The sequence below is a fragment of the Salmo salar genome, unplaced genomic scaffold (genome assembly GCF_965601325.2).
Source record: "Salmo salar unplaced genomic scaffold, fSalSal1 ptg000306l, whole genome shotgun sequence".
Classification (NCBI taxonomy): domain Eukaryota; kingdom Metazoa; phylum Chordata; class Actinopteri; order Salmoniformes; family Salmonidae; genus Salmo; species Salmo salar.
In genome coordinates, this window is record NW_027675347.1 from 150,817 (window position 1) to 162,500 (window position 11,684).

The 11,684-nt window shown below is 41.5% G+C and overlaps 1 protein-coding gene across 1 annotated transcript in view; it reads right to left on the reverse strand.

Moving 5' to 3' along the window:
* Window positions 1–5,362: 5,362 nt before the first annotated feature.
* LOC145875677 (tripartite motif-containing protein 16-like) overlaps window positions 5,363–11,684 on the reverse strand; it is a 14,370-nt gene continuing 8,048 nt past the window's right edge. The window contains exon 6 of the mRNA XM_082971516.1: window positions 5,363–11,684. This exon is cut by the window's right edge and continues 117 nt beyond it. Coding sequence (XP_082827642.1) covers window positions 11,278–11,684 — 407 coding nt within the window. The 3' untranslated portion in view covers window positions 5,363–11,277.

Genomic DNA, 11,684 nt, shown 5'->3' on the forward strand with positions numbered 1-11,684 from the left:
ATGTATCTAGTTGATTCTGTAAATCATTCAATTTATCTTTCTCATTAAGATGAAGATGCTCAATCTCTGTGATATCGGCAATTGTTTTAGAGAGTTCAGCTACCTCACATCTCCTTCTTAAAGCAAGCCGTTTTCCATAAGTAATACAGGCTGAGCGGATTTTAAATTTCAGCAGTTCCCAATATTTCCCATATTCTGCATTAGATGTAGCTAAACTCCAGTAAACAGAAATTAGATTCTTAATCACATTTTTTAAATCATCATGCAATAACAATGAGTTATTTAGTTTCCAGTAACCACCAGAGTATTTCTTACCATCATTACTGCATATTCTTACAGTCAACCATATGACTTTATGATCCGTCAGGACTGCAGGCAGTATTTTCACCTCTACAGTGTTGGGCACAAGACTAGAGGTTATCACCCACAAATCAATTCTTGATTGTAAGGAACGATCTCTATTACTCCATGTGTATTGTATCTCTCCAGGGTTTTTTACTCTCCATATGTCAATTAAGTCCAGGCTTTGGCAGAAATTCACCAACTTGTTCACACCAATGTTAGGCCTATGAGGCAATCTATCAGTCTCATTAGAATAAACCATATTAAAATCTCCACCAACTATTATCTGACTGGATGGATATTTTCTCAGAAGATTTTTAACAATTTCTTCAATTTCCTCTAGAAGTAAGTTATTTGGAGGACTAGAACAGTATCCATATACATTACACAACACAAATAATCTGTCCATGTGGTTGATGACCGCTACTAGCCAATGTCCATTGGAGTCCATTTGAGTAAACAAAAATGTCCCTTTGAAATTGTGTGCTAAAATTGCAACCCCAGCTGAATGATTTGTCCCGTGGGCCAAAAAAATGTCACTGCCCCACTGATTTTTCCAATAATTATAGTCTTCTTTGCATGAATGTGTTTCTTGAACGAATACAAGATCTGCGTTGCAGTCCTTACAAAACAAAAAAAAGCTTTTCTCTTCAACATGTTACGTATCCCCCTGGCATTGATTGACATAAACTTCAAGTCCATATCTATAGAATAGAAAGAAAAATCCTATGCAATCTCAACTTTACCCTCTCTATAAAAAGTTGCTTCATATATGTATTAACAGAATTCTTAACTTGTAAAATAGTAACACCATGTTTCAAAAGTAGAACGTTCAGTTTGCAGTGGGGAAGGAACTACCTTGTAAACCTACCGACAGAACAAATCAAATCACCCCGGTCGTATTTATTTACCGTTGGCGAAAAAAGCTCTGATTCCCCTGTAGTATCCACCGTTTCCTTGATTTCGGGCCTGTTGTACGAGAGGCCACAATTTTGCCTTTGCTGCCTTGTCTGCTACAGTCAAATCCTCCCCGAATCTAAGTTTTTTTCTTTCAGAAAGGCGCTTTCCTTTGCTTTCTTCCAAACTGCATCTCTCGCTGTGCGAAAAGCAAACTGGATGATGATCGATCGGCTGACGATGGCATCTTGTTTCTTCCCAATCCGATGAGCGACATCCACAGCCATATCCATATATCCATCGGGAAAGTCCGGTGCCACACGGTTACAGATGTCTCTTACTAAGCGCTTCACATTCTCATCCTGGTTCTCGGGGACACCGTAAAGCCGTAGCCCCCACCTTCTCCGGTATCGCTCTGCTTCCGATAAGCGCTCTTGCATGTCTGCGATGGTCTTCTCCTGAGCAATGCATTTCTCAGACGTAGCAGTGTTTGCAAGTTTAAGCTCTTCGATACTCTTGTATGCATGATTCAGAGAGGTCTCGAGGTCAACTATTTTTGATGTGTTTTCGCGTATCATTTTCTCCAGACCGTCGGCTCTTTCGTTTACAGCATCGATTATGTTGATCTGTAGTTCGCGCAAAGATAATTCTTTATGTGTCTTTTTGGGTGCAGGACTATTGACTGCATTGTCAGAATCAACCGAATGTCCAGAATCCTCCATTTCTTCTCCTGAGGAGTCAGGTGGCGGTTTTTCTCCAACGTATGAGTGCTCAGCTAGCAACTGCCTTCTCCTCCCTTTGCTCTTTCGCACATTTTTTCCTTCCATTTCTCAAAGTTATGAATCAAATTATCGGTCAACTAAGCGTTGTTCTCTATTGTGTTTACTATAAGCCAAGTTCCGTTACATTTAAGTAAGGTTACTCGGAGCAAGCTGAAATCTCGTCTACACTCGCCGCCATCTTCCAGCGCCTCCAACATGGCTACATACCTAGCCACCTAGCATATCGAAATATATATGATAGTTAGCTAAAGTTAGCTAGTTCAAAGTCACGGGAGTTATGTTGAGACAAGGCTGTTTGTCATAACCAGTTAGCCTGTCATTAGCCAGCAAGCTACATAACGTTGCTAACTCCGACTGCATTGCAAGAGGCTAGTCCTGCAGGCTAACTAGCTTAGCTTAGCTAACTTTTTATTTTAACAGTAACATATAAAACATAACAGCCAGAGGTTATTCCCAAAGAAATGAGAAAACAAAAAACAGAACCTATTCCACATTATATCAAATCAAATACAGACATATAGCTAACTAACTTACCTGGCTAAATACCTAGCCACCTAGCATATCGTCTGGACGCAAAACGCTGTAAAATTAGTTGAATATTTTTACAACCGTTTAGAGAAACTGTCAGGGAATATATATATATTTCTATTTGTTTTTTTTTCCCTTATTCTCATCCTTGTAATATACCCAAGCTGTTTTTAAAGTTGTATTTTGTCCGTTTTAATGACCATGACAGTAAATTCCTTGACTTGACTCGTAACCATGGATTTACCGCGGCCTTCAAAAACACAACATAGAAACATTATTAACTAACTTGCTTTTTTAAAATGTAATAAAATACAATGTTTCGCATGTAAATGCTGAAGTGAAAATGTCAGTTTAATTAATAAAAAAATTAATTAAAACCTGTAAACGTTTATTTTATTTTTTTTACAGACAACCGACGTACCTATTCTGTCCGCCATCTTGTCCGGTGGAGACCGCAGTGGATGTCGGGATTAAAAATGGAAGGAGAGGATTGTGGGAGGACTGTGATTTTGAGTCTAGATGGGATACAGCTTTTGTCAACAAACAAACAAAAAAACAACTTTTCGCAGTAAGTTTAGGAGAACGTACGTAGCAGGTTAGGAGAAAAAGGTTATGATAATTAGGTTAAGGTTAGGAAAATGGTTAAGTTTAGCTAAAATACACCAAAAATATATAATATACTTAGATGTCAATTTGACAAAAGCTGTATCCCATCTAGACATATTACCGCTTTCCATGTTGTCTGTAGCTTGTGAGGTGTGGAAACATAAAAGTATATATAATATTTTTTGGGGGGCATTTTAGCTAACCCTAACCATTTTCCTAACCTTAACTTAATTATCACAACCTGATACGTTTTTTTCTCCTAACCTGCTGCGTACGGTAAGATACGGACAACGAACACAATTGCATTTTATCAATGGCAATTTGAATGCACAGAGATACCGTGACGAGATCCTGGGGCCCCGTTGTCGTGTCGTTCTTCCTCCTCCATCACCTCATGTTTCAGCACGATAATGTCAACAAGGATCTGTACACAATTCCTGGAAGCTGAAAATGTCCCAGTTCTTCCATGGCCTGCATACTCACCAGACATGTCACTCATTGAGCATGTTTGGGATGCTCTGGATAGACGTGTACGACAGCGTGTTCCAGTTCTCGCCAATATCCAGCAACTTCACACAGCCATTGAAGAGGAAGTCGGACAACATTCCACAGGCCACAATCAGCAGCCTGATCAACTCTATGTGAAGAAGACGTGTCGCGCTGCATGAGGCAAATGGTGGTCACACCAGATACTGACTGGTTCTGATCCACACCCCTAACTTTTAACGGTATCTGTGACCAACAGATGCATATCTGTATTCCCAGTCATGTCTAATCCATAGATTAGGGCCTAATTTATTTATTTAAATGACTGATTTCCTTCTATGAACTGTAACTCAGTAAAATCTTTGAAATTGTAGCATGTTGCATTTAATATTTTTGTTCAGTATTTATACGGGGTCAGTTCCAATACCATATTTACAATGTGTAGGACACTGTGTAATTTATACGGGGTCAGTTCCAATACCATATTTACAATCGGTATTTATATTGTACTTGGTGGGCTACTGTTATTGAGATGAATAAAGTAGTATTTATATTGTACTGGTATTGAGATGAATAAAGTAGTATTTATATTGTACTGGTATTGAGATGAATAAAGTAGTATTTATATTGTTCTGTTATTGAGATGAATAAAGTAGTATTTATATTGTACTGGCATTGAGATGAATAAAGTAGTATTTATATTGTTCTGGTATTGAGATGAATAAAGTAGTATATATACTGCTCAAAAAAATAAAGGGAACACTTAAACAACACATCCTAGATCTGAATGAAAGAAATAATCTTATTAAATACTTTTTTCTTTACATAGTTGAATGTGCTGACAACAAAATCACACAAAAATAATCAATGGAAATCCAATTTATCAACCCATGGAGGTCTGGATTTGGAGTCACACTCAGAATTAAAGTGGAAAACCACACTACAGGCTGATCCAACTTTGATGTAATGTCCTTAAAACAAGTCAAAATGAGGCTCAGTAGTGTGTGTGGCCTCCACGTGCCTGAATGACCTCCCTACAACGCCTGGGCATGCTCCTGATGAGGTGGCGGATGGTCTCCTGAGGGATCTCCTCCCAGACCTGGACTAAAGCATCCGCCAACTCCTGGACAGTCTGTGGTGCAACGTGGCGTTGGTGGATGGAGCGAGACATGATGTCCCAGAGGTGCTCGATTGGATTCAGGTCTGGGGAACGGGCGGGCCAGTCCATAGCATCAATGCCTTCCTCTTGCAGGAACTGCTGACACACTCCAGCCACATAAGGTCTAGCATTGTCTTGCATTAGGAGGAACCCAGGGCCAACCGCACCAGCATATGGTCTCACAAGGGGTCTGAGGATCTCATCTCGGTACCTAATGGCAGTCAGGCTACCTCTCAATTTAGAACACACATTTAGAACCCTCGTTTAGAACGCTCATTTAGAACGCTCTTTTAGAACCCTCATTTAGAACCCTCTTTTAGAACCCTCTTTTAGAACCCTCGTTTAGAACCCTCGTTTAGAACCCTCGTTTAGAACCCTCGTTTAGAACCCTCATTTAGAACCCTCGTTTAGAACCCTCATTTAGAACGCTCATTTAGAACCCTCGTTTAGAACCCTCGTTTAGAACCCTCGTTTAGAACCCTCATTTACAACAACAATCAGCGTTTGAGCTGGACACACTTTTTTCAGAAACTATTTACACAAAAACACACACAGTCCTTACAAAGTTTATCTCCAGAATGTGAGCAGTTTATTTTTTGAAGGAAATGGTTCATATATTCACAGAAGTATATATATTTAATCACTGAACAGTAGCAGACCTAACTTCATCTGTTCCTGACTCTGGATAGTGGATTAAAAAGACCACCTGTTGTTACATCAACACCAGACATCATGATTCATGGAAATGGACATTGTATTTTATCAAATATGAAAACCTTAAATCTCTTCAAATTCAAATCAGTCAGAAAATAAGGATTGTACATAAAACAGAGCAGAATAAATCATCACATCTGGGGACCATCACCACCAGCATGACTAGTATCTATGTGGACCCTACTACAGTTTAACCAGCTCAGCTATAGACTACACCAGCATGACTAGTATCTATGTGGACCCTACTACAGTTTAACCAGCTCAGCTATAGACTACACCAGCATGACTAGTATCTATGTGGATCCTACTACAGTTTAACCAGCTCAGCTATAGACTACACCAGCATGACTAGTATCTATGTGGACCCTACTACAGTTTAACCAGCTCAGCTATAGACTACACCAGCATGACTAGTATCTATGTGGACCCTACTACAGTTTAACCAGCTCAGCTATAGACTACACCAGCATGACTAGTATCTATGTGGACCCTACTACAGTTTAACCAGCTCAGCTATAGACTACACCAGCGTGACTAGTATCTATGTGGACCCTACTACAGTTTAACCAGCTCAGCTATAGACTACACCAGCTTGACTAGTATCTATGTGGACCCTACTACAGTTTAACCAGCTCAGCTATAGACTACACCAGCATGACTAGTATCTATGTGGACCCTACTACAGTTTAACCAGCTCAGCTATAGACTACACCAGCATGACTAGTATCTATGTGGACCCTACTACAGTTTAACCAGCTCAGCTATAGACTACACCAGCACGACTAGTATCTATGTGGACCCTACTACAGTTTAACCAGCTCAGCTATAGACTACACCAGCACGACTAGTATCTATGTGGACCCTACTACAGTTTAACCAGCTCAGCTATAGACTACACCAGCATGACTAGTATCTATGTGGACCCTACTACAGTTTAACCAGCTCAGCTATAGACTACACCAGCATGACTAGTATCTATGTGGACCCTACTACAGTTTAACCAGCTCAGCTATAGACTACACCAGCATGACTAGTATCTATGTGGACCCTACTACAGTTTAACCAGCTCAGCTATAGACTACACCAGCATGACTAGTATCTATGTGGACCCTACTACAGTTTAACCAGCTCAGCTATAGACTACACCAGCATGACTAGTATCTATGTGGACCCTACTACAGTTTAACCAGCTCAGCTATAGACTACACCAGCATGACTAGTATCTATGTGGACCCTACTACAGTTTAACCAGCTCAGCTATAGACTACACCAGCATGACTAGTATCTATGTGGACCCTACTACAGTTTAACCAGCTCAGCTATAGACTACACCAGCATGACTAGTATCTATGTGGACCCTACTACAGTTTAACCAGCTCAGCTATAGACTACACCAGCATGACTAGTATCTATGTGGACCCTACTACAGTTTAACCGGCTCAGCTATAGACTACACCAGCATGACTAGTATCTATGTGGACCCTACTACAGTTTAACCGGCTCAGCTATAGACTACACCAGCATGACTAGTATCTATGTGGACCCTACTACAGTTTAACCAGCTCAGCTATAGACTACACCAGCATGACTAGTATCTATGTGGACCCTACTACAGTTTAACCAGCTCAGCTATAGACTACACCAGCATGACTAGTATCTATGTGGACCCTACTACAGTTTAACCAGCTCAGCTATAGACTACACCAGCATGACTAGTATCTATGTGGATCCTACTACAGTTTAACCAGCTCAGCTATAGACTACACCAGCGTGACTAGTATCTATGTGGACCCTACTACAGTTTAACCAGCTCACCTGTAGACTACACCAGCATGACTAGTATCTATGTGGACCCTACTACAGTTTACCCAGCTCAGCTATAGACTACACCAGCATGACTAGTATCTATGTGGACCCTACTACAGTTTAACCAGCTCAGCTATAGACTACACCAGCATGACTAGTATCTATGTGGACCCTACTACAGTTTAACCAGCTCAGCTATAGACTACACCAGCATGACTAGTATCTATGTGGACCCTACTACAGTTTAACCAGCTCAGCTATAGACTACACCAGCATGACTAGTATCTATGTGGACCCTACTACAGTTTAACCAGCTCAGCTATAGACTACACCAGCATGACTAGTATCTATGTGGACCCTACTACAGTTTAACCAGCTCAGCTATAGACTACACCAGCATGACTAGTATCTATGTGGACCCTACTACAGTTTAACCAGCTCAGCTATAGACTACACCAGCATGACTAGTATCTATGTGGACCCTACTACAGTTTAACCAGCTCAGCTATAGACTACACCAGCATGACTAGTATCTATGTGGACCCTACTACAGTTTAACCAGCTCAGCTATAGACTACACCAGCATGACTAGTATCTATGTGGACCCTACTACAGTTTAACCAGCTCAGCTATAGACTACACCAGCATGACTAGTATCTATGTGGACCCTACTACAGTTTAACCAGCTCAGCTATAGACTACACCAGCATGACTAGTATCTATGTGGACCCTACTACAGTTTAACCAGCTCAGCTATAGACTACACCAGCATGACTAGTATCTATGTGGACCCTACTACAGTTTAACCAGCTCAGCTATAGACTACACCAGCATGACTAGTATCTATGTGGACCCTACTACAGTTTAACCAGCTCAGCTATAGACTACACCAGCATGACTAGTATCTATGTGGACCCTACTACAGTTTAACCAGCTCAGCTATAGACTACACCAGCATGACTAGTATCTATGTGGACCATACTACAGTTTAACCAGCTCAGCTATAGACTACACCAGCATGACTAGTATCTATGTGGACCCTACTACAGTTTAACCAGCTCAGCTATAGACTACACCAGCATGACTAGTATCTATGTGGACCCTACTACAGTTTAACCAGCTCAGCTATAGACTACACCAGCATGACTAGTATCTATGTGGACCCTACTACAGTTTAACCAGCTCAGCTATAGACTACACCAGCATGACTAGTATCTATGTGGACCCTACTACAGTTTAACCAGCTCAGCTATAGACTACACCAGCATGACTAGTATCTATGTGGACCCTACTACAGTTTAACCAGCTCAGCTATAGACTACACCAGCATGACTAGTATCTATGTGGACCCTACTACAGTTTAACCAGCTCAGCTATAGACTACACCAGCATGACTAGTATCTATGTGGACCCTACTACAGTTTAACCAGCTCAGCTATAGACTACACCAGCATGACTAGTATCTATGTGGCCCCTACTACAGTTTAACCAGCTCAGCTATAGACTACACCAGCATGACTAGTATCTATGTGGACCCTACTACAGTTTAACCAGCTCAGCTATAGACTACACCAGCATGACTAGTATCTATGTGGACCCTACTACAGTTTAACCAGCTCAGCTATAGACTACACCAGCATGACTAGTATCTATGTGGACCCTACTACAGTTTAACCAGCTCAGCTATAGACTACACCAGCATGACTAGTATCTATGTGGACCCTACTACAGTTTAACCAGCTCAGCTATAGACTACACCAGCATGACTAGTATCTATGTGGACCCTACTACAGTTTAACCAGCTCAGCTATAGACTACACCAGCATGACTAGTATCTATGTGGACCCTACTACAGTTTAACCAGCTCAGCTATAGACTACACCAGCATGACTAGTATCTATGTGGACCCTACTACAGTTTAACCAGCTCAGCTATAGACTACACCAGCGTGACTAGTATCTATGTGGACCCTACTACAGTTTAACCAGCTCAGCTATAGACTACACCAGCATGACTAGTATCTATGTGGACCCTACTACAGTTTAACCAGCTCAGCTATAGACTACACCAGCATGACTAGTATCTATGTGGACCCTACTACAGTTTAACCAGCTCAGATATAGACTACACCAGCATGACTAGTATCTATGTGGACCCTACTACAGTTTAACCAGCTCAGCTATAGACTACACCAGCATGACTAGTATCTATGTGGACCCTACTACAGTTTAACCAACTCAGCTATAGACTACACCAGCATGACTAGTATCTATGTGGACCCTACTACAGTTTAACCAGCTCAGCTATAGACTACACCAGCATGACTAGTATCTATGTGGACCCTACTACAGTTTAACCAGCTCAGCTATAGACTACACCAGCATGACTAGTATCTATGTGGACCCTACTACAGTTTAACCAGCTCAGCTATAGACTACACCAGCATGACTAGTATCTATGTGGACCCTACTACAGTTTAACCAGCTCAGCTATAGACTACACCAGCATTACTAGTATCTATGTGGACCCTACTACAGTTTAACCAGCTCAGCTATAGACTACACCAGCATGACTAGTATCTATGTGGACCCTACTACAGTTTAACCAGCTCAGATATAGACTACACCAGCATGACTAGTATCTATGTGGACCCTACTACAGTTTAACCAGCTCAGCTATAGACTACACCAGCATGACTAGTATCTATGTGGACCCTACTACAGTTTAACCAGCTCAGCTATAGACTACACCAGCATGACTAGTATCTATGTGGACCCTACTACAGTTTAACCAGCTCAGCTATAGACTACACCAGCATGACTAGTATCTATGTGGACCCTACTACAGTTTAACCAGCTCAGCTATAGACTACACCAGCATGACTAGTATCTATGTGGACCCTACTACAGTTTAACCAGCTCAGCTATAGACTACACCAGCATGACTAGTATCTATGTGGATCCTACTACAGTTTAACCAGCTCAGCTATAGACTACACCAGCATGACTAGTATCTATGTGGACCCTACTACAGTTTAACCAGCTCAGCTATAGACTACATCAGCATGACTAGTATCTATGTGGACCCTACTACAGTTTAACCAGCTCAGCTATAGACTACACCAGCATGACTAGTATCTATGTGGACCCTACTACAGTTTAACCAGCTCAGCTATAGACTACACCAGCATGACTAGTATCTATGTGGACCCTACTACAGTTTAACCAGCTCAGCTATAGACTACACCAGCATGACTAGTATCTATGTGGACCCTACTACAGTTTAACCAGCTCAGCTATAGACTACACCAGCATGACTAGTATCTATGTGGACCCTACTACAGTTTAACCAGCTCAGCTATAGACTACACCAGCATGACTAGTATCTATGTGGACCCTACTACAGTTTAACCAGCTCAGCTATAGACTACACCAGCATGACTAGTATCTATGTGGACCCTACTACAGTTTAACCAGCTCAGCTATAGACTACACCAGCATGACTAGTATCTATGTGGACCCTACTACAGTTTAACCAGCTCAGCTATAGACTACACCAGCATGACTAGTATCTATGTGGACCCTACTACAGTTTAACCAACTCAGCTATAGACTACACCAGCATGACTAGTATCTATGTGGACCCTACTACAGTTTAACCAGCTCAGCTATAGACTACACCAGCATGACTAGTATCTATGTGGACCCTACTACAGTTTAACCAGCTCAGCTATAGACTACACCAGCATGACTAGTATCTATGTGGACCCTACTACAGTTTAACCAGCTCAGCTATAGACTACACCAGCATGACTAGTATCTATGTGGACCCTACTACAGTTTAACCAGCTCAGCTATAGACTACACCAGCATGACTAGTATCTATGTGGACCCTACTACAGTTTAACCAGCTCAGCTATAGACTACACCAGCATGACTAGTATCTATGTGGACCATACTACAGTTTAACCAGCTCAGCAGTACCATAATAACTATAGAGCATAATCCCAGGATAGAGGGGCTGAGTGAATGTGGTCTGGACTCTGTGGAGGAGGGTCATTGTGTCAGAGACACTGTAGAAGGACAGAGTACCTGCCTTGTGATCCAGGTACACTCCTACTCTGGAGGACTGAGGGTCTGATACTTTAGTCTCAACATTATTGTGTCTGAAATAATAACCACCTCTATAGCACTGTAAACTCCAGGACTTGTTATTGTATCCAAATACACCATCCCAGCCTGTCTCTGTTCTGCTGATGTCTTTATATGAGACTGCTGTAATAACACCACCACTCCTCTCCACCTCCCAGTAACAGCGTCCAGACAGACCCTCTCTACACAGAACCTGACAGTAGTTGGTGAATC